We start from the raw sequence: 25,061 nt of genomic DNA, 5'->3' as shown, positions 1-25,061 counted from the left end.
GTACTTACCTGGCATGCTGATCCCAATGACCAGGGGCAGTATGATACGGAGGCTGAGGTTGGTACTGATCATGAGCCAAAGAACCCATGGGGAATCTATTGTAATCCCTTGGCATCCCATAGTCCATTGGAGGCCTGGAAGAAGAAAAAAATCTTGGATATATTTCCCCAATTGCCACATTACTTAAAAATTTTACTTAAAACTTGCCAGAGAAATTGTTTTAAACTTAATATAAACTACATTTACCTGAAACTGTTACTCAGAAAGATAAATTAATGGCATTATTGAGAGCAAACACTATCAAGCATACTACAGAATTGTCAGTTCATACATATAAATTATATTCACAAGTTAGCTAGGCCACCAAATATGACATATTTTGTAAACAATTTGAAAATTTATTCAATGGAAATGCTTGGATATTCCTATTCCTCTCCCATGGAAATTACCAACATAGTACTGTACTCTAAACAGTTTGTACATCATGCAAAACTTTCAACTCTGAGATGAAAATCATCAAATACAGAGTGCAAAAATACATCAATATACCTAGACATTGTGCATTTGAAAATGAACACATTAATCACTCTGCATACGTGACTACAAAAAAAATTACTTGTACTATGAAAAACTAGATAAATGAAAACTTGATTAAACTTATGGTAATGAAAAAAAAAAAAATTAATCACCTTAGAATTTGAATAATGGATTTGGGAAATGTTAACATACTTCACCTAAAGTCTGATCACAATCACTACACAACTAAGTTTACAAGTATTCTATCCAAAAGCTCCTACAAACACAAATACTAAGGACAATATCAACACTCTGCATTTTGTTAAAAATATCCCTTTGTATTTACAAGGATAAGCAACTCTGGTGAAAATGAATGAATTTTTAAAGCTATAGAGCAATAACACAGGATTGCAAAACTACCTTCAATAACAAGAAAACTAGACTAAAAATCCTAAACAACAGAAAGGAAAAAAACAATGAAATCATCTTAGTATGAAAAATAAGCACGACTTCCAGCTAAAATAATACTAATCAAACAACAAAAAGTGACAAATCAAACTGAAATGGAAGCAGCAGCAACAAATAACGTACATTATATTTAGCTCTAGCAAAGAGGACAATAAAATTAATCAAAAGGAACAAGCCCATATAAGATACCTTAAATATGGAATTACGGTCTCCTATAGAAATATGTTTACTGTGAAATACGCAATATATATCAATCAAATTTTGTCTGAATTAATAAAATGAATACCCAGGAATGGGTATTTACAACATGATTAACAACACCCATGCTATAATAATGCTATTTACCTTGCTAACATATGTGGATCAGGAAGTACTGGAGGATGTACTGAAGGATGTACAGGAAGTACATGTAATGGCGAAGTCCCTATTCTTCTATTTGGACTAGGGGTTCTGAAATTTAACGGCGAACTGTTAATCCTTTGTTACAAATCACTTCACTGAGTAAAAAAAAAAAAACTTATTCTTTACAGCAAAATAATATCGCCATTCACGTATTGAATGCAACTACTTTACTGTATTTATGAACAATTTCATTCTTGAAATTTCAAATTTAATAAATATAGTGAAAGTAAAAACCATGATAAAATTCTAAAACTGCAGACTATTAAGCCTAATCTAATCATTACCTGCTAAGGGATAATGAGCGATTTGAAATAGAACGTTCCCTAGAAAATGAAGGTGAACGAGAACGATAAGTATGGCTTCTTGGTGGAGGTGAACGACTCCACCTTCTCCTTGACTGAGATCGTGGAGAACGTGCTGATAACCCTCCACGAGATCTTGATATAGAACGGGAACGTGAACGTGACCAAGATCGTTGACGAGATCTGGATCTTACCCTCCTATACCTTGGGGACCTAGAATGAGTTAAGAATACCCATTCAAATACCAACTAGAAAAGTCTACATAAAATAACCAAATGACGCCATGCCCTAAATACGCATCATCTACTAACACATAGTATTCCCACTTCCCAGCCCTTATTTATGCAGTGAATAATACTGAAGTACAAAACTTTTTGTGATATTACATTTACTTCACTTGAAAAAAAGTGAATCTGTACTTCATTATCAACAACACAAATTGAAGAAGCTTGTACAACAACAACAAATATCCTGCAACTACACAAAAGATTCATCATATACAGTTCTTACCTTGAGGGTGACCTAGATCTGCTGTAACGCCATTTGCGATCACGCTCATCCTTTTCTCGCATGTGCTTTTGAAATTCAGTTAAGGGATCTGCAATCAACCTGAAAACATGAGTAAGACACCAATTAATTATATATCATAAGCAGAGTAAAAAATGTTCTTCTGTAAGTCCATATGACATAGTAGCTCAACACAATCTAAAATTTATTAAGAACATAGGTGCCGATTCCAAACAACCACAAAGGTGTAAACTTTACTACACATGAAATAAGTGAGAGAGAATTTGGTTCTAATCTTCACTCCCTTGACTGTCACAAGTGAAAAAACAGATCATGCCAGATAATAATAATAATAATAATAATAATAATAATAATAATAATAATAATAATAATAATAATAATAATATTAAAAAGGATGGCTGTATTATGCAAATTTATCTTATACAGGATCTTTTCTATTTTCCTTATAATTCGCTTTTTAGGCTCAGTGATGTTGGTCAGTAACTGGCCAATATTCATATTGGAAAAAGTATGGTGTGTGGAATGTGGGAAGTCTTTTATTGAAACATTCAGACAGATATCCATGGAATGCTTCGTGGTCGTCTTGCGTGAGAGCAGCATTGTAGTGCTGGGGATGAATAGTAGGATTTCGATCCTCAGATGCAGAATTTTGATTCGCTCATTCAGCTATGGGGGTTGCTTGGTGCAAGTCTCCTGGTGGCCATGGGGAGGAGAAAGGTTTTCTGTGTAAGGTTGAGGGTTGGTTTCTTCCGAACTATGGACCACCGCTGCCTGCGCCTCTTGGAAGCATTGCAAATTGGGAAGGAGAAACCAACCCTCAACATTATGCAGGACACCTTTCTCCTCCCCACGGCCACCAGGAGACCTGCACCTAGCGACCCGCATAACGAACGAGCAAATCAAAATTCCACATCTAAGGATCGAAATTCTCCCATTCATCCCCAGCACTACAATGCCGCTCGCATGCAAGATGAGCCTGGAACATCAACGTGAGAGAGAAGGCTCCGCCGGAGATGACCTGCCCCAGCCAGCCAACCATAATTCAGCGCCGATCAACACCCCCCCCAATAAATACCGACCCAAGGGCCTTGTTCCTCCAGATCTTTCTCAACCACGTCCAGGGGATGACCAACAAGATGGTTGAAACATGTTGACGGTACAACAACCTGAAGTAGAAGAACCTGAATCCAGACCACGAAGCATTCCACAGATTTCTGATTGAATATTTCAATAAAAGACTTCCTGCATTCCACACACTATCCTTTTTCCAATATGAATATTGGCCAGTTGCTGACCAACATCGGTGAGCCTAAAAAGCGAATTATAAGGAAAATAAAAGAAGATCCAGTATAAGATAAATTTGCATAATACAGCCATCCTTTTTAATAAGACCTGTTTAAGAGAGGGTCTATTTACTTTGAATAATAATAATAATTTGCCTTGATTCACATAAAACCCAATTTATTTTATCAATAGCTCACAACAGAATTACCCAAGATGTTCAGTATCTCTTACAAAACAATAGTTTATTTATACTAATACAAATCTATACTATACTCTTATTGTAGTTGTCTACTTTCTGTAACTTTGTCTGAAGTCATCAGAAACTACTGTTCAATAAACTAGCTGGAACACAAAAAAATTAATACCCTACTTTGCTGGAACAAGACAAAATATTTCTTGTCTCTTCAACCTTTCTACAACAGTTAGATGGATGAAATACTGACACTACATTAAAAGACTACTTAGTAACCTAAGTATTTTGTGAAGAGGCTGATATCTTTGAAATCAGAAAGATTCATAAATAAGGACGACCCATTAATTCTAACTGTAATTCAATTTAACCTTTATTTTTCAGGAAATTTATATTCCAAGAATTGGTCTAATGATTTATACAGACTTGAATGGAATTAACAAGGAAGAGACACCAGGAGACAGAAAAATATGCAAATAAGCAACTCAGTATTTTATATAATGGAATAGAAGCTCATCAGGTGCACATACACACGTTCCAATGTAAGAATTCAGAATCTATGATTGTTATGAGTTGACAAAGACAGGTTTTAATCATTCATAATTTCACAAAACACACACTTCTGTGCATGCATAACCCTTAAATGTACGTACTCTCTTTCATTATAGGATGAACGAGTCCTCGAATAACTTAAGGGAGGATTGGAGAGTATTGGTGGAGGGATGCTGTAGGCAAGAGTTTCAAACAACATAAAAATTAATATAAAAGTAATTAAGTGAAAGTAAACTACTACATTTAAGGAACAAAAATAAAAAGAAAACCACAGACCTAGACCTTTCCATTTTGTGAATAATTACTAAGAAAATTATTTACTTTAAACCATCAAATTGGTGGAGATTAATTGGGCACAACTGACTAAACTGAACATAACATCTATAAATTTATTTCACACAACCCAACTTATAAAAATTTATAATAGTGCAGCATGATACACCATTTTGCCAAGCATAAAAGAATTCTTTGTCAACTTATTTTCCAAGACTAAAGTAACTGCATAAAGTGGTGAGCTTACTTAACAACATTAGGAATTTGTACATCAGTGAAGGTTAAATTTCACCTTTGTTCCCAAAGACAAAATACAGTACACAGACATACAATCAATTACTAATGACAAGTGAAATTCTTATCAAATGGGTCCTTCTGCTAATATTGAACAAAATCAAACTCAAAACCATGTCAAAATACTGCACATAATGCCCAAACAAGCTCCGTTTACAAAAGCCTTTAAAATTTACTTACCCAACCTGGTAATGCGAATATGAAGTGTCCGTTGTCACGGGTACTGGAGGAAGTACTGCAAAAAGAATAACCAACATAAAACACTAATCTATAAAGCTCTGCCTTACTTCCATTACTCTGACAAAACCAAGGTCAACCTCCACACACACGATCTAAAGTTTACAAAAGCTGCACCAAAATATCAGTGCAAATTTTATATGCTGTACATGTCAGACAGAAAAAATGTTGTCCATTCCTTGCACAATGCATGATCAGGTTTATGCAAAGTAGTTCGTTGGAGATTATAATACTGACTGTAGTTCCTACAATCATATCTAACATTCTTGGCCCGAACTACAATTAAAAAAAATTATAAGGTATATAGAACGGTGTGTGTGTTCATTACAAGAATATTTTATGTAGATTTCAAAACTAACTCGTGTCCAAGCAGTATGGAAATAAACAATTTTGTTCCACAGGGAATGGACTAATTTTGTATTGCTTCCTATATTCCCTAACTGTTTATTAACTAAATAAATTTTCTAATTTCATTACCATCTTTAACCTAGTACCATTACCGTCTGTGCAAATACAAATCACTAACCATTTACAAAAAAATTTTACCAGTACTCCAATTTCATCTTACAATGAAATGCTGTAAAGTCAAATTGTAAATATAAAATTACCAGCTCATAAATAACAACCAAAAACTAAAAACAACAAAATTCTTTCAATATCATCATTATAGGAAGTTATAATTACCACTTGTAAAAAACTGACAATAAGGATAAATTAGGAAATACAATTTCCTCAATTACAAACAATGAATTTCATTTCCTATAGTTAAAAAGTGGAAGCAAATTTCAACTGTAACCCACATGTTAATGCTATGCCCACAGCAAGCAACCTAAAAATATTGTTTTAAACAGAAAGAACAGGGGACAAATACCTAAACCTATTGGAAGATTCCCCCATAACTACACTTGGAAATTAGTAGCACCTCAAAATAATACTTGTGTAATTCCACATAAGATAACAAGGGAAATTAGCCTAAGTCCACTCAGAAAAACATCAAACACTTTTAAAACTAAAATAACATACGGGGAAGAGGCTGAGAGGCATATGTACACATTACTTTTAGTTATACACTTCCATTACAAACTGGAAGAAATCTTGGTAAATTTTCATGAGTCCCATGTTTTTTGAAGACATTAAAATCAGAAAAAAATTACAATTTGACTTCTACAGGGCGCTAAAATTCTTCTATCATCTCGCAAATGCTTAAAACTTCAATTGAATGACTTGCTTAAACCAACTGATAATTCAAAGTTCACACTTACTTGCTAAAGCACGACTAATTACCATTATCATTAGAAAAAAAATTTTATTACCAGCAAAATTTTAACATAAACTTTGCCATTTTACCCCTTAATAGACATTAACACAAAAAAATACTCATTTCAGATTTTACATAATACCATGTAACCATGAGCAAACCTCAAAGTTGAGGGCATTATGCAGCTTCAAGTTATGCCCATTAAGTGAGAGAAATATTTCAAGAACAGTCTAATAAAAAAAATTACAAGTGCTCAAATGCCCTGATGCATTATGAGAGAGAGAGAGAGAGAGAGAGAGAGAGAGAGAGAGAGAGAGAGAGAGAGAGAGAGAGAGAGAGAGAGAGAGAGAGAGAGAGAGAGAGAAATTTGTAAAAATTTGCTAGAAGTTGCCTAACATTAATATCACTATCACCATTCACAATTTTTTATCTGACATTTTCTTTATAGGGTTAGATGTGAAAATATCACAATACGAAAAAATGTAACAACTAACTATCCCTTCATTTAAAACAACAATTATTGCAATTCAATTTTTCCTAACTTCAATGATCACAGACTGCATCTGCTCCTTGTAACTCCCTGCTTCCATTGCAAATTTCACTTAAGAAATACTGCAATCATCTTACAAACCACATCGTAAGTGGCTTTAATATCAATCAATCAGTTGACATTTCTGTACTTTTCAGAACTACTGCATTGAAACTTATTTTTGAAAACTGACTCCTATAAATAATATCTGCAAACAAACTGAAATTGTATGTCAACAAATTGTAGTTTCATGGACGGTACTTTAAACTTTGTTACAACAGACAGTTACTTATTCACTTTTTTCAACAGCTTTCTACTGAATTCAAACAATTTCAGCAATGCATCATACTGAACTTTCAGAAAGTGGTTCTGACCCACCATCTAGTCTGAAGACCAAGTCTACATTGTTTCATTTTATTTTGCCGATCTGCTTTTCTGTAGGTGCATACGTAATGTTGTTTCACTATTATTATTCTATCTTGCTCTATTCTTTCTTTTATGTTGCCCTTGTTCCTCAATATTTCTTAATGCTTTCCTCCCTACCACATATGCCTGCAGCATCTTGTCAACTGTTTGGCAATCAACATAAGCCCCATGTATTTCACAATAGGTATCTCATTTGAAGGACCTCTCTCAAGCAGAAGGACATCCTCAGCTATCAAGAATTGAGCAGTATGTGTATCATTCGTCATTACCTGTACACTTGCTTTTTTTTTTATCAATTGCCAGCCTGATAAAAAACCAGGCATGAATAACACATTAATTTTGCTATGAAACAAACGAAGAGAGTATTTTCCTCGGTAAAACACTGACAGCTCTAGTATGCATATAAGAAATCTTAAGATTCCTTGACTGCATATACTACAATAGAATGTAAACCATATATTGTATGCAGGTTACAATATGTTTCTATTTGATTAAGGCAAGGAAATTAATTTCTTGGTGCACAATCAGTCAACACCAAATGAAATTATAGCTCTGATGAGTATGTTGTATCTTTAACAAAAATGGTTCTATATTTCAGCAAACACTGGAACTCATTTGTCAGCAAAAAACTGCTGAGATATGTGCAAACATCATGACATAAACATATATTGGAACAGCATAATTATGAAGAAAAAAAAAAAAAAAAATTGAAATAAACATAATAAAAAACTTATATGAGCCTTAGAACATTGTCACATAGAGAGAGAGAGAGAGAGAGAGAGAGAGAGAGAGAGAGAGAGAGAGAGAGAGAGAGAGAGAGAGAGAGAGAGAGAGAGAGAACCGGCACAAATTAAGGAGTTACACAACAGAATATCTATATTATGCTAGAACATATATGAATACTGTAGTTTAAATTCTAAAATGAACTTAGTATATAATAAGGAATTTGCTCTAACCAACAAGCCTACTGACACTAAACAACCATAACAACTTACAAAATCAGATACTGGATGGTAAAACAATAGATATCAAGACTTTTAACTTTATTTCATTTTTCATCCTTGCAACAAGACAACATACAGCAAAATGGCTTAACAATTTGAAATTGCAAGTTCCTTGCGTCATAATATAGTTATATAAAAGGAGATATGTGAAATAACATAAGGAAAAGTTTGAAATCAATAAAACACATGTATAATGACTAAAGTGGACTACAATAACTACGACATTACCTTGTGGATACGTAGAAGTTACAGGGTATTGATAACCCTGAGGAGGAGACTTCACAAAATTAGGTGGTGGTATATGAGGATTGAAAGGAACAATATTATCATATAATGGTATGTCATTCTTTTCTCCACTATTACTTCTGCTACGGTTCAGCACAGGGTTTTCCACTCTATCTCCAGTCCAGTCTGATGAAACTACTGCTTCACTTGGCACATCCTTCAACATGAGTTTAGAACGGGGTCGCTTTTTTTCTTCATCAGTTTCATGACTTACACTGTCATCCAAATTAGTAGAATCCCAGATGTCCGATTTGTCATCAGGTAAATCAACATCTTTCAATACCTCCCCACCATGGCGTTTTGATTTTCTCTCTCCACTGCTGGATTTTTTGTCCTGAGACTTGTGTGACCTTTCTTTCTTCTTTCTCTTTTTCTCCTCTTTTTCTTCCTCAGAATCATGTCGACTACTTTTCCTTTTCCCTTTCTTCTTCCTGATTTTCTTTTGCTTTTCATCAATGCTAGTATCCCCTTCATTCACCTCAATATTTTCCTTCTCTTCAACTGTTGGTTGTGGTTCTTCCTGTTCTTGTTCAGTTGGAGCTTCAAGCTCACTTGAAGCATCATGAATTTCATTGGAAATACCTTTGTTTTCTTCAACTGGCTTTTCATTGTGTTCTGCATCCCCATTACCAACAGGTTCCACTATATTAGCTCTTAAGGGACTCCTCTCTGACACAGGACTAGCTGCTGTCTGACTAGCTGGGCTTTTCATGAGCTTATCAGACACTCTGATTCTTGCTGGGCTTTGAGGAAAATGAGCAGGACTGTGCGGTGGTGTTGGAGACACTCTCGGATGTAGTACATGAGGTGGTAATGATGTAAGAGTTTCCCCTCCATCACTTGACCCATCACCCTTCTTCTCCCGTTGTAACCTAAGAAATAAAGGATAATTAGCAATGTAATAACATTACAATGGTCAGAAATAAAAATTATTTCAATACAAAAACATCTAATTATATCTTATTCTGAACCTAAAATGGCATACAAAAATACCAAAGCTGTCAAACATAAACTTTAAAGAAGTGCCAAAGCAAAAAGGTATTTCTTTTAGTTATAAGTAAACATAATGCAAATCAGGAAGAAAAGAAAAAAGCAAATGCACTATAAATTCCAAAGTTGACTGCACTTAGTAAACACTAACGTTCAAGCACTGGTCACTGAGAATGTTTTATTATAAAATATTGTAAATATGATAAATTTAAAAAAAATTTGTATTTTTCATAACTAACAAACATGCGTTCTTAATGTAGGGGAAAAATTCTTTAGTGCATGTTGGAGTCCAGTTAAAAAAAAGGACAAGGATTTTGGTGACAACGGGAGTTAGCCAAGATGGCAGAAAGGAGGAGGGCACAGCCGACCTGCCTTAACCCATCCCAGCTACAACGCATCAGTTTCCTTTAGCCCAGGTAACTAAACAAGGGGTGGCTTGAGGTGGATCATATACGTTAAGACCGCAGGTTTGTTTGTTATGTAAAATACAAATTGACCTAAAATTTGTCATTTCTTCATATACTGAACAAACTTTTGGTTTAAATGTAAGGGCATCTCCTGCTGAAAAGACTGGACAAGGGGGAGGTGCCTTCTCCCTCACCAGAGAGAGAGAGAGAGAGAGAGAGAGAGAGAGAGAGAGAGAGAGAGAGAGAGAGAGAGAGAGAGAGAGAGAGAGAGAGAGAGAGAGACCCAACCTCCAGGAACAGGGGCAGACAAATAAATTACCAGATTTCCTGAACTCCCTTTCGAACCTTCTAAGGGCGATGCAATAGAAGAAAGCGAGGGAGTAAAACCTTCCTGGAAGAAGTAACAAGAGGAGATTTGGTAAAGAATAGCCAGTACAAGAAGAAATAGATGCGCTCGCTGCCACTGGAGACATAAAGCTGTCCCAAGATGGCGTTGCCAATTTCCTCTTATATCTCCTCTTCCTACCAAAATTCTTCCATTTCACAGAAGACCAAATAACACAGTCTGAACATGGGTTACTTGCGCTACAGTCGTTAGATCTAAACCTGCCACATGCAGAATGAGGATCTAAATCCAAGGCAGGCAGAAAATGAGAGCCAGGACTGTTACCAACCCCAGGGCATTTTTGCTGAGGCTTGGGAAGCTTAGATGATTCATGGGTTTGCATGCTATGCTCAAAGTAAAAAACACACAAAAACAGCAATATCACAAAGAACACAACACAAACAAAAAAGAAAGAAAAAAACCGGAATGCTAAAGTGTAATGAGGGCAGGAAGGGACACAAACAACTTGCTTCTTGGCAGAGAGGGCAACAGCACAACCTGCTATGAAGGCAGTCAAAGAGAAATTCGTATGTTGTAGCTGGGATGGGTGGGTTAAGGCAGGTTGGCTGTGCCTTCCTTTCTGCCATCTTGGCTAACTCCTGTCGCCACCAAAATCCTTGTACTTTTTTTAACCGGACTCCAGCAGGTGCTAGAGAATTTTTCTCTTACTTTAAGACCAAAGGTTTGTTCTGTATATGAACAAATGGTTTAACTTTGATACATACTGTATACATATGATTTTTTATTTTGGCTACAAATAATGTTACAAGTTCAAATATCAATCCTGACAAAATATTTCATATTCAATAACCAATTTCAATAAATACTATATTCCAAGTCATAAAGCTTAATTGAACTTTGAAGACGAAATAGATCAATGATGAACATTTCCATAAACATTGCTTTGCTGTCAAATTTAATCAGGCTGTAAAAAAATATCCACTGGATACAGTAATTGGATTATAAAAATTAATCTTTATAAAATGGAATGTTAATAAAAGAACAAAACCAATTTCATAATGTTCACTACACTCTTCAATGATTTTTTGACGAAAATTTCTTGCATAAAAATTTACCCAATAAACATTAAAATCTTAATGTTCCATCACAATGAAGAAATTAAAAAGCACTCACCATCCACATTCAAACTCCTGAACTTTGATTCTAAGGTATCTATTAGGAATAAGTGTATCTGGACCAACACCCTCCTTTCCACATGCAGGGCATACATGCTCTTCAGAGTCAAGCAAATGATTACGAATGCCTGAAAAATAAGAGAGAAAACATTCAAACATACTTACAACAATTACAGTACTATGCTTTTTTACCTGAACCAAGGAATTTTTAGGTTGTCAATCTGTTCATCAAAGCTGTTTATCTAACTTTGTTCTTAAATTTTTAGTGTGAGATTAAAGATAACCTAACTTTGTTCTTAAAGTTTTAGTGTCAGACTAAATAAAGACAATTTTTCCTCAGTCAATGCCAACCATATAGTAGTGAATACACTGATTTCATTTCAGCGTTTCTACTTTTAAATAAAACTGTCTACATCAAGTTGAATAGTATCTGTCACAAACATGCTTATCAGATACATGTACAGATGCTTATTAATATCACAATTTAAATAATGTTTTTACATGAACAGGCACATTAACCATCATTTGAATATCTAAAATACATATGAGGAAGTTATGGTTATAGTTAAGTAAATATGTGATGGATTTTAAAGCTTCGGACAAAATAAAAATCAGAGGTTGACTAATAATAAAAATGTACCTTACAGAATATGAAACATGACCATTAAAATAAACAGACTTTTGAACATTAATAAATATAAGCAAACACAGCTGGAACTTACAATCATCACAATAGGCTACAGCACAGCATGGAATCAGTACAGCATCTTTTAAAATTTCCTTGCACAGCTGGCATTCTAACTCATCTGGTGGTGCTGGGCGTTCAGCTGGAGGAATGTATTTTGCTGTATTATTATCACCACCCCTGAAGTAGAAAAATGGAATTAAAAAAACAAAAATTTACCTGATTAATTTCAATTCTATTCCTCTTCAAAATAGTTCTATGTCTTTTACATATAATTACAATTCACTTTAAAAGACCAAAGCCTTCACTTTACAAGTCATATGATCATTTAGAATAAATGTTAATAACTTTGCCCCATTAAATGTGCTCAATATAAATGAGAGACTGATCTATTAAACTGGTTCAATAACATATAAAATGAGAGAGAGAGAGAGAGAGAGAGAGAGAGAGAGAGAGAAATATATATCACACATAGTAGAAACAGACTTTTATAACTTCCCTTATACTGTCATTCAAATGCAATAAGAAAACCAAGTACTTACATATCACGCAGACGAACTAATTTCCCTGTTTGTGTGATCATAACACCAGGGGCATTTGGGTCTTTGGCCTCTTCGAGGAACATTGATGGAATCCCTGTACTTTTCCTCAAATCTTGCTGTTTAAAGATAAATAGTATCATTAGAAATCTTCAAATAAACTATACCCTAAAATAAAATTGGCAGCATGTAAAATCTATTTATGTTCAAAATTTTTTTCAGTTATTAGAATAGCACCATTAAGTCTCAAGTTTAAATTGTAACAACTTCAAAAACCAAAATTCCTCTTAATGAAAACATCAATACTGTGCACAAGGGGATAAAGTGCATTATACTTACATTATTAAGTGGACACATTGTGACCCAGTGGCCTGCCTTGTTACATTTGTAACATTTGTAGCCAATTGGGACAATCCCCGTCATTTTGCTAGCACGGAGCTTTACATACCTGTTAAAGAAGTCAATCAGTAATGTTTTGTTATTAACTACAATTAAAAATTAAAATCTGAAGATGTATGCCCGACATAAAAATATAATTAAGGAATGGATAAAAATTTCCCAAACTGGTGATTTTCAAAATATTTCATACTTAAAGAATGCACATGAAAAGGATGGATAAACCAAACCTTGGGCATCTTAACTAGAGACAGAAACAGAACTTACTTTGAAGGATGGTAATCCATTGTAGACTGAGCAACCATTGCATTAATTTTATCCTGTTCACTACCTTCCATTCGCGTTAGATCCGTCACCTGTTTTAAAAAAACTAGTTAGCACTAGAAGTAATTTCTATTTTCATATCTTCACATGATGTCCAACCACAAAATAAGATTAACCTTAAGACAGAAGATACAAAGCATTGGCAAACCCAAAATATAAGATGGGTAGGAAAATGGCAGACTTCACATAAACAATGAAAAATGCAAGTAGAGAAAATAACTTCTGACTTGGACCAAAAGGCATCAAAGAATCTAACAAGAGCTTTCACATTAAAAATAAATTTCAAAGGTGGAAAAAAACCAACATTGTCAAGAAAATAAAAATAAAAATAAACTACATCCAATTACAATTTACTTTAGGTGTATGTTTACTTAACATTACCCAGCACATGTAAAGAGCCATAATTAAAAACAAGTGATAAAATGAAAATAAAGAGAAAACTGTACTAAGAAGGAAAGGCATTCATCTAATAAAAATGAGCACTGGTAATAATTTTTTATCATGCCTAAATATTGTGCACCACAAAACACTGTCCGCTTTCAAGCATGAAATCTAAATGAGTTTATTTACAGAAACTGGTTGTAACAAGAGGAATTTTTTTCAGAATATAAATTTTCCTACTTGTGAATGCAAGCTGAAATTACACAAAAACCACAATAAGAGAGAAAGGATAGGAGAACAAGCTGCTTACCACTTGTACCAAACTCAGTTCATGCATGCATACATATACCTTTCTGTACTTTAGTCACTACCAAAGGGGAATTAAAGAAATAATGAGTGAATTAAACTATGCAATGATAAAAAAATTATATTTCCTCTTCAGGAGAATATAAGTATGATTTCAAGAGATTTAATACCCCAATTGAGAAAATTATTTTTCCAACCACTAAGCAAAATTTAGATTTCTGTGCTAAACCCATATGTAACTTCAACATGAGTTTTCTTTAAATTCTAGTCTAGTGATCATGCTAACCATTAAGATTTACCTTTAGGAATAGCACCTAATACCTGACTCTTTCCACGAATTAAACATTAATACTAAATACTTAAACCCCACACAAATTCCCCAGTCTTTCATTCAACTACAATTCATGCATTCATGTGTTATTATGTGAAGTATTCAAAGAAACAGCAATAATCTAAATTAGACCAGAACTTGACACTTTTGTAAAGCATGCATACAAATTAATCATGTTCAACTAACCTCTTTTATCTTTCTGTCTATTTCTGCGGCTTCTGCTGCATCTTCAGTCTGTAGATATAAGACAACCTGTAGAAACTTGTTTCCAGAGTGGACTGCTTCCCAAGGCCTAGGTGTTGCTCTGGTTTCACACAAGCAACAATCCAGTCCATACAAGCCCTCCCAACATTAACTTTCTTTTGATACTTTAACCTTTTTTTAAATTATACATCAAGGACCATCTATATAGGTCATATCTGCTTATCTTCTAAAATGGGTTGTTGAAAGCATGTTTTCAAAAATAAATCTCTGAGCAAGTTTCATATTGTAAATGCCACAGAGTACCATATTTTACCCGAATTACATTCAATACTGTATTGAGAAAATTGTTCGCAAACATTCATAAATGTACAAATAGTACTTTTAAAAATAAAACCCAACAACCACTAGCTACTGATTAAGATCATTCTATTAAGACAAAGTGTCTTCTCTCTTGCATCTAGCAACCTCTCTTGCCCTTCTGCTGGGTAATTGTACTTGGTACATTTCTGGTCTTTTAATAGTATAAAAGAAAATGCTTTGTCACCTTAACCTGAGAATATATTGCTCAGGTGTGTGAATAACCTTGCCATTTGGATATTATATCAATACAAATTTTGTCAATTTACACACAAAAATTGTTTCAATTAGTTTCTGTAATGACACTGTTTCATCATTATACATGATCTTAGATTTTCTCATCCATGCCTTCAACTACATTTCATTTTATCTAAAAGATATACATTAATGCTGAGTATTTTTTAAACTAAATCATATGCTGTACATATTGCAATTAATGTTTTTCCTTTATATTGCTCACTGTGATATTTAATTAAGGTCCAACTCAATTCTGTAAAACCTTCCAATTTTTTAGTAAGTAATCGCACCATAGAATGTTGCACATTTCTCAGCAACTCCAAAACCTAAGAATAACATTCTTGCACAATCCACAGTTATACCAGCCACATTTTATATTACTAAGAAACACACTTCTATCTGGCTTATGCCTCAAGATGAACTCAGATGTTTAATAACACTTAAGGATGAATAAAAATTTCCAATAAGCCTCACATGGTCAACACTCAAATATTGTTCACTTATAACCCAAAGGTTTGCATGTCTGTAGACTGTGCTGAAAATCTCACAATATATTTCAGAAGCACTTCCCTCTCTATTTTTTAGATAATTTCACAATATATTTCAAAAGCACTTCCTTCTCTAATTTTTAGATAAGCTTAAGAAAAGACTAGAAAGCATCCATCAAAATTGATAAAGTAATTAATGAAGTACTGTTAAAAAAACAGAGCCTATCATCATACACAAATGGAAAACTTGTCCTCATTTGGTTCACAAACACAGGTAATAAATGGGCAGTTTAATGAAGACATAATCAGACCATTTCACACACTTTCCAACTGTTAACACCATTTTGTTTGACATCAGCTTTTATCATGAGTGCATATTTTCCTGAATAAAACTTTTCATATCACAAGAAAATTCATTTAAGAGCATTCTGTTATCAGAAGGCAAAGTCCATGAAAAGTTTTACCATGAAACTATGCTGTTATAACAACCACTTGAAACAGGATAATACACTTATGCTGGACTTCACTTTTAACAGTTCCTGGTCACTCTCTCAATTTCTATGGCAGCATTCCAAAGTGCAGTTCAGCAAAAAAGTTAAACTATCTACTTTCTCTTCAATTCTTGGACAAATGGCTATGCTACAATAACTACTCCAGCACCTAATTCATTGAACTTATGGTCTACAATTCAAGTCACAAATTATTAACCAGTATAAGCTATATATCATAATGGCATACAGTGCAACATTTTCCCACCATTTTTGCTAAATAACATAGGTCACTTTAGAATTGCTCAAGTTACTGACAACCTTTAACTACTAATTTTTTCATGGTAAACAATACAAAATAATAACAATGCTGCATAATTTTATGTTTGAGCCAACTTTTCCTCTACACAAATGTGTATAAAATATATTGTTTTTCTCTGACTTTCACAGATGAATACATGCCTAATGAAAGCTACTTTGTGCTAGTATTTACCAAACAAAAAACCCTTCAGCATGAACTGTAAACTCCTTAATGCACTGCGACAGCTTTTTCAGTAATGGCTGCTACATATTTGGTTGTCTATTTGTTACATCTTCCTTCTAGGACACCAGTCCAATTGTGGTAAACTTCATCTCCTGTGATAAAATACATGCTATCCTAACCTAATACTATCTCGGCAATGTGCTCCTTACGTATATGTATCTACTTCTTAAAAAATTACCCTTATGATAGTCACAAAAAGCTATAATAAAATATTTTTTCAATTGTTCCACCCTAGTGGAGAGAGAGAGAGAGAGAGAGAGAGAGAGAGAGAGAGAGAGAGAGAGAGAGAGAGAGAGAGAGAGAGAGAGAGAGAGAGAGAGAGAGAGAGAGAGAGAGAGAGAGAGAGAGAGAGAATGAATATGTGTAGACAAGGTCAGGACATGCTTGTCAGGCAAGGCCGAAAAGAATGTTGGTTTGTCACAAGCTATTTCTCATAAAGTATGCGGAAAAAAATTTATGTATTGGATTGGACAACATAAACGACACTGCAACATTGAGGGTACGAGAGTCTACACCAAGCTGACAATTCTACCTTTACTATTAAGCAGGCCTTGCTATGTCATACAGAGAACAAATAGTAATTCATGACATTAAAAAATTAAGGTAAAACCACAGGATAAAATACCTATAAAAGAACAGCTCCCAAAATGCTCATCAGTTAATGTGGTAGTTTTAACCATTGTACAAAAACCATCAGCTCTCACACAGGTGGCTTATGATTGGAAAAAATGGGGGGGGGTCTACCAATAAGTATTTTTGAAAGTGAAATCAATAATAGTTTAACCAGAATGAAGTTAACCTTCTTGAAATGGGGCTGGCCCGAAGGGTTTAATTGTCAGCTTTATCAAATCTTATTTAATTTACTGCAACTAAAAATCTATTAGATAAACTGAAAATGCTGAGGATTTTTGCTTTGGCATAATTATGAACTGGTTTTTAAAGACTACGTAACCAGAGACAAAAATTTATTTAAATTTGTCTAAAAATCCTCAAGAGAAATTCAAATGATATAACAGAAGCAAGGCTTTGCAATCTTCCATTGTGAAAAGTTCCCTTAGCAAAATCTGATAGAAATTATAACCATTATGCACTCATTCCCTACAAAAGTTTAAAGTTTAGGAAAGCTTCTGGTGGTAGTTAAAATACACTGCTCAGAAACCAATTTGAGAATATCATTAATCATATTTAAGAAACTACCCACCTCAATGACAATGTAGTTAACAAGAGGGGATAATAATCACCTAATGACTTTAGTAGGTTGTAGAAGTAGATGACATTAACCCTTCCATCATGGCAAAGTTGGCAAGGAAAAAAAATCACACCAACGAAATAGGAAAATCTCAATGGCTGTCAATAGCAACCAAGTACAATAATAGCCTGGACACAGAAGTCATGGCTGGGATTTGGTCTTAATTACACTGTCGGATATAAGCACCACAGCCAAGGTTGAAGGTAATAAAGTTACATTTTCAAGTACACCAGGTATGAGCCAAACGTATATTTCAAGATGACAAGGTTTACAAAAAAATGTTTCTAGCCAACACTGTGTGTGAGAACTGAATGAACTCTGTGTGAATGAAACAGTCTCCAACCTTAAGAATGAAACACTCAGAATGTACATGCCTCTGCCAAAGTCAAACCCCCTCCACCTGGGTATTCTTTTCTTTTTAAGAAGCATCATCAAATTTGATTACCAAAACTTTTGGTAATGGTTCCCAGGGTTTCACCTTCGTAGGCCCAGAACACTTGGAACAAGGATGAGCAATATATCTATCTCCCCCGACTCTGCCACACACATACCAGAAAATAATGCATCCTCTCTCCCCAACATAACATTAATTTTTATGTCATACTGCCTGCCTCTAGTATATTTTCAAATCCCATGCTCACTTTTGGTTTAACTTGCAAACAGACATGACAGAAGACTGATTCTATAACACTTTGGTAGAATGTTGACTGAATATTACTATTCAAGTAATGAAAAAACTTGATAATCTTAACACTGTAATAACATCATGTGCATGTTTAATGCTAAAAACTACTTTAATTTCTGACTAAACTAGACGGTACATAAAATATGAACAAAGCGAGATGTTTTCATTTTAGGGAGCACCTGAAGGCTGAAATTAACATAATTGACAAATGGATTTGCACAAAAAGTTTATTATTTAGAGATGTAAGTTATGATTGGAAACAGACATGATGGTTCAAAGTGTTAAACTAAAGATGCAGCAAGTGAAAACATTAAAAGGTTCAGGTAAAAACAATAAGACTGGGAGTCCTATACTTAAGCTGCAGTCTGATATTTTAAAGTTGCAGACCCTGTGCAGCACTAAAGTCTTTAACCTTTCAAAGACTCCTTTAAGGAGTCTGGTATCAATATCAACTCAGATATGCATGTGATCATTAATAAAACAAAGATTGGAAGTTCAGAAAGTCTGATGCACCTATAGGAAGCCATGCAGTGAAATTTTCACAAGAGAGTTGCGTGGGAAACAGTCAGTCACTCCCCCTGTATTACCATTTTAAATCTTAAACTAACACATAACAATGAGCAATTATATGCAGATTTCCAGGACTGCTGACAAGGCCTCAATATAATTATAGACATAATTTATGACAAATGCAAAATAAGAAAATACTATACTCACTGGTATAGATGAAACTGAAGTCAATTTTTCAAGTACAGTACCTTATCAGAAATGACAAAATTCAATGAAAAAGTTAGAATTATAGAACTTCTGAAAGTATACCATCATCAATGAGCAATTCCCAGTAATACAAAATTACTGTGTGCTGCTTTCACAGCACACACTGCATCAGATCCTGATTAAGGCAAACATAAGACAGTTTAACAAGACCAAACTAAAGTTGAAGCTTTAACAGAACTAGTTAGCAGTAATTGTTTTTGGGAAAAAACTTAGGCAAATAAAACTGTAAAAAATTTAATACCCCAGGGATTGGCTATAATCATAAACAAAGGACTGTTACGAATTTACATCTGATTATTTCAAAATCAAATCTTTACACATGTTAACAACAAAGGAATCTTTTATCAGGTGGGATTCTGATGAACTCTCTTATTGTGGATTTGGATATGTTTGGTATATGCATCTATAAGTTTCTCATTAAATAATTGCACTAGAACAATAATATGGGAAGGTTATTCAACTATTAGAGGACTAATCCAAATATTTGCTTTTTAAATGGGAAAACATACCAAAGTAATAACTGGTGCTGAAAACCTGGATATTATTTCAAGAAACATTTGTTAAAGTATTGCCATTATTACTGATGATCTCGAGTCACTTATAGGACATCTGGCTTGATTTACAAACTAGAGATGTTCCTCCAGTGACTAAACTGAGAAAGCAAGCACAGTTCAACATCCACACCAGAACTGTTAATTCATAGAAAAGTATGTATGCAAGAATTTTCTGTATTTTTAACATATTCTCAGATTAAAACATCACACATTTTTGCACTTTACATTAAATAATACTGTTAATATTAGTGGAACATTCTCAACACAAATTTCACAACACCTGGCTTAGCCAGTTAATGTGCAGGCCAATGCCACAGAACAACTAACATTAGTGGTATGTAATGATCCAGAAGCATCGAAGTAATGAGAAAATTGGACTGGCTATCTTAGCCAACATACCCTCTGCTTAGAAACAGAAAATTGATGCCAAAAGACATCCCCTGTAAAGGATGAAAACTAATAGGTGGGCCCTCCACAAAAACAAAACCCCAAAAAATCACACATACACACATGCTTGCAACAATTTTTTTTCTTTTTCAATTTATGACCATGAAGCAACTTCCCAAAATATATGGTGGTTTGGAATAAAAAAAAAAAAAAAAGGAAACAAATTCAACAACAGATAATCTTCTCACAGCTGAATCAAGAATGAACTCTCAACTACCAAGCATCAGCTACTTTTTAACAATACAGAAAGCTCATCCTGTTCCTAGCTGGTGCTTTCTCAGTTTCCCCTTCCTACTCCTCCTCTCCAACCCTTCTGATCACCAGCCTATCATCCTTCCTTCAATCCATGCTTTCCACATGATCAAAACCCCATTAAAAAGCAACCCACCTAATTATCTACAGCACTTTTATCACATTTCTGTTAACAAAATACAATGTTCATCCACATTTTTTCTGTGTATGATCAGTCTACAGTATGTATATTGGACTATGTCATCCAGCCTCTCTCATCACCGGCTAATATATACTTGTAAAATCAAGGTACTCTGGTACAAAATTTTGGGCTGGAAAGCAATGTCCCTCACATACAGACTAACCATATTAGAGAGAGTTCCCTCATCTAATCCCTCATACACATCAACTTTGGCTTCCTGACATTCTCCCTTACTTCATCTTTTCTTGGACTGGAATACCTTACCCTATCAAGACCATCTGCATCTTTTCTTGAAGAAACTTATGAATTCACAATTTCCATCTGAAACTTTCTCCATTAAAACTTTAATGGCTCTCAACCAATTACCTTCTATACCAATACGCAACACCTTTCAAACCTCACCAGAGTTCTCATCCAAGTTTCCTGAGAAAACTTGGACAAATGTTTTTCTTTACTCTCAACTTCTCATACATTTATGCCACATACGACCTTCTTGCCTAAGTACAACCTGTTTTCAAATCAAATGTATTTGAAACCTTTCTGTACACCTTCTGGGGTATTCTAAAGCAATATTGTGATTTAAGTTGTCTTCCATCACCTTTCCACTTCCATACTATTGAACACTGTCTCTTTTGCTGACAGCAGTCTCAAACTCAACTTGCAAGCAATGACTGCACTTACTGCGATGATGAAATCCACATTTTAAAATAAAGTGGGGAGAGTATGAATTAACATTAACAACATGAATTGAGCAAGACTTTTCTTAACATTCACTTCCCAACAATATCTCTCCAGTGAACTTTCATTCAGTCTATTAAATCATCCTGTACATACAACGTGGTCAGAACTTAAATCTCTGAATAAGAAATCCTTTTCCCATTTTTAATCTACTGTACATTTGATGAAATTAAAGCACTAATAATATCTTGTTAAATATCAAACATACATTTATCACGCAATCTCAGAAAAGAATCATCCCTGAATGCAATTCCAATAAAGAACACGTTAATAATTCTTATTAATAGATAAAACATACACCTATTACTGTAGGCCCAGAATTCACTTTGCTCCACAATCAACATGGTTAAACTTGGACTATTAGTTTCTGGAAAAAAAAAAAAAAAAAAAAAAAAGGCAGAAGCAGGCAGAGAGAGAGAGAGAGAGAGAGAGAGAGAGAGAGAGAGAGAGAGAGAGAGAGAGAGAGAGAGAGAGGGGGACTTTTATTTTACAAAGCCAATTTGCTGGATTAGTTGCTTCCGGGAATAGCGTAATTGTTGAAAATACCCAATACCATCTACATGGATATTTCAACACACAAATGAAAACTGCATATGTAGCAGTATTTTCATCCAAAGGATATTTTAATTTTAACTACGCACACAAAACATGAGAGCATTAACACACAAAAACACTGATAATTTGATTCCCTCGAAGGAGGCGGAGAGTTAGATCTCAGTAACCAGTAAACTAAACCTTTTAGAATCAAGGTGTGTATTCTAATGTCTATACATTTGATGGTAATTGTTTATACTAAAAATAAGTCATGGGAACTCCTGGTCTGAGAATAGTTATGATAAAAGGAAATGGAGAGGTCTAATGCAAGTTTATCTAGGAAACAAACAAGAACCAGACATGACCAAGAGATGTAACAAAAACTGAAACAAGAACCAAAACATCACCAGATGTGACAAAACTACTACCAGCTAGGAGTATTATCATATCATAAATTATAAATCTGCAACTGAAATAATGGAAAACATGCATAAACTGAAGACAACTGACAAACCTAGTTTTTGATGAGCTTCCAGTGACAATTTCAGTATTTAGTTGTTTATATGATGTACACAATTAATGAAAAAGGAAATTATTAGTTACGCATTCCTATAACCTAAATTCCTGTAAATGAATAATCTGTGACGAACAAGTGATAACTTTGCAAGTTCATTACATAACAGGAGTAAGTGTAAATCATTCCAAGATTAAATCACTGACAGATATCAAGTCAAACAGCAACAGATAAAACTGACCCGTCCCAAACATAACCTCAACTAGAAATACACATCAAAATATAAAGACAATCAACCTATTAAACAACAGTGCAGTAATACTAAGAAAAGCAAGACATAGCCAAGGGATAAATAATAGGTCAAAGAAGAACAGAAAGATTTTCTTTTAATATATATCACTAATCAAATGAATTGCTATTGCTTCCACAGCCCATGTTTCAATATTGGCAACAACTGCTCCATACATATCAAATGGTGAAATGTACTGCGATATTTGTTTACTCCTTACTGTTTAATGCTTAGCCAAATCAATTTTGTGGCATGAACTGGGTCATACATAGTGCACTACAGGTAAAGGCTTCCCTGGAGGAATAGCAGTGAGACGAGACGAGTCAGTGCTAAGGTACTGACTATAACAAAAAGCCAGAAGCTTACCCTTAATCTTACTGTTTGGATATGGTAAACATTAGTGTACAATCCCTAATCAAGAGCATCAGTGCAAAATACCCCAGGCCATACAAGGTAACCCTTACATAGACAATGACGAAGTATAATGAAGCACCAAACAACAATATACCCAGTTAAAATACTAGGTACAATTGAAGCTTTTAACCACTAGCCTGTTTTATAATTTGCAAGGAGTATACTATTCCATCTTGCATCTCCACAAATGCCTTGTGAAATGGAATGGAATGGAATACAGAATTCAAGCCCAAGGATAAGCACTGGGACCAATGAGGTCATTCAGTGCTGACAGGGAATTTTAGAGTAAAGAGGAGGAAACTTTGCATTTGCACTAAGAAACAACTGTTAGGGCCTGTCCACACTAGCAGGCATGCTTGTCGGGAGCTTCCAGCTGTTTATATTTTCTCTCGCTTCTGAAGCAGTGTTACCAGACAATCGCATCGTTCTGGCTCCATACTCAGTCGGTCAGTATAGTGGAATGGTTATGGGAACAGTGTTTGCCCATCGGGCAGTGCCCGCTAGTGTGGACAGGGCCTTAGGAGTGGGTGGAAAGTAAGATGGAAGAAAGGTACTATGAATGGAGGTACAGTAAAAGGAATGGAAGAGGTTGCAACTGGGAGCCAAAGGGATGCTGGAAAGAACTCTTAGTACCTAGAGTGCACAGATGGCACTGGCCCCTTATGGGGACAAATGCCTTGTGTTAGCTGGTATTTTTCACCAGGAGAGAGAGAGAGAGAGAGAGAGAGAGAGAGAGAGAGAGAGAGAGAGAGAGAGAGAGAGAGAGAAAAAAAAAAAAAAAAAATACAAACAGCGATGTGCTGACCATGAACGGCATGCTGCCCACACAGGAAGTAATTATAATGTTAGAAATGAGGCATTTTTGTTATCCCTAGTTCTTATTTGTAGTGGGATGCAGCCAATTTTGATAGCTCCTGTAACCAGACCACTACCTTGATTTGGAAATGTGTACCGATAATAACAGACCTAGACTACCTCTTCCCTTTTCTGCCCAGTGAATGACTATGCTTCCCGAGACATGGCCCCAGCTGTTGACTAAAATCCAGTGTGTAAGGTCACAGCAGCTGCTGGTTTAAGGGCTGGTAATATATTTCTTGATATACCAGTCACATTTTAAACAAGGTAAAACAAGGCAATCAAAACATAATTCAAAAACCAATATGAAGTATCATTTAGTCAAGGCATTTCAACTACCAAAATTCATACAATTAACCATTAAATTCTTTTAAACAGTATATCTGTATTTAGTATGCCCAAATGTAATACGTGTTTGTATCTTATAACCTAATGGATTATTTTATAGTCACTTCCATTTTATCTGGCTCTCCACTTAGTCTTGTGTTCAAACATTACACTTTATGCTCAATATCTAGGGCAAAACCATTACATCTTGCATATTACACAAGTGAAAGTGGGCACTAATGTAAAAATCTAAAAATCCACATCAAGATCTCAACAGTCAATTGATGATTTTTGAACCAGTTCAAATTAAACAAAAATAAACTTTTGAATGACAAACATAATTATGTTCCATAATCTGAGGATAACTTGCGTAACCATTTATCACCACTCCTAGCCTCAACAGTGAGTGACAATGGGTCACTGAAATTCCACCACCCACGTCTTTCATGTAATTGTCTTCCACAAGTAAACATTAAAGGTTTTCGGGCCAACTCACTGG

The 25,061-nt window shown here is 34.7% G+C and overlaps 1 protein-coding gene across 3 annotated transcripts in view; it reads right to left on the bottom strand.

The window, feature by feature from the left end:
- The window catches only part of LOC136826639 (E3 ubiquitin-protein ligase RBBP6-like), an 89,943-nt gene that overhangs the window by 4,780 nt on the left and 60,102 nt on the right, over positions 1–25,061 (bottom strand). Inside the window, exons 5-16 of one of the 3 annotated variants that reach the window (XM_067083962.1) lie at positions 14,615–14,662; positions 13,354–13,442; positions 13,030–13,138; positions 12,694–12,809; positions 12,189–12,331; positions 11,465–11,594; positions 8,492–9,420; positions 4,990–5,044; positions 2,199–2,297; positions 1,671–1,901; positions 1,330–1,434; positions 9–134 (exon numbers count right to left, since the gene is read on the bottom strand). In XM_067083962.1, the coding sequence (XP_066940063.1) occupies positions 9–134; positions 1,330–1,434; positions 1,671–1,901; positions 2,199–2,297; positions 4,990–5,044; positions 8,492–9,420; positions 11,465–11,594; positions 12,189–12,331; positions 12,694–12,809; positions 13,030–13,138; positions 13,354–13,442; positions 14,615–14,662 (2,180 nt within the window). The remainder of the gene's footprint in view (positions 1–8; positions 135–1,329; positions 1,435–1,670; positions 1,902–2,198; positions 2,298–4,989; positions 5,045–8,491; positions 9,421–11,464; positions 11,595–12,188; positions 12,332–12,693; positions 12,810–13,029; positions 13,139–13,353; positions 13,443–14,614; positions 14,663–25,061) is intronic. The other 2 variants (XM_067083963.1, XM_067083964.1) reach the window with 2 other exon arrangements.

Source organism: Macrobrachium rosenbergii, chromosome 41, assembly GCF_040412425.1.
Source record: "Macrobrachium rosenbergii isolate ZJJX-2024 chromosome 41, ASM4041242v1, whole genome shotgun sequence".
Classification (NCBI taxonomy): Eukaryota; Metazoa; Arthropoda; class Malacostraca; order Decapoda; family Palaemonidae; genus Macrobrachium; species Macrobrachium rosenbergii.
This window is presented reverse-complemented; position numbering and strand designations above follow the sequence as displayed.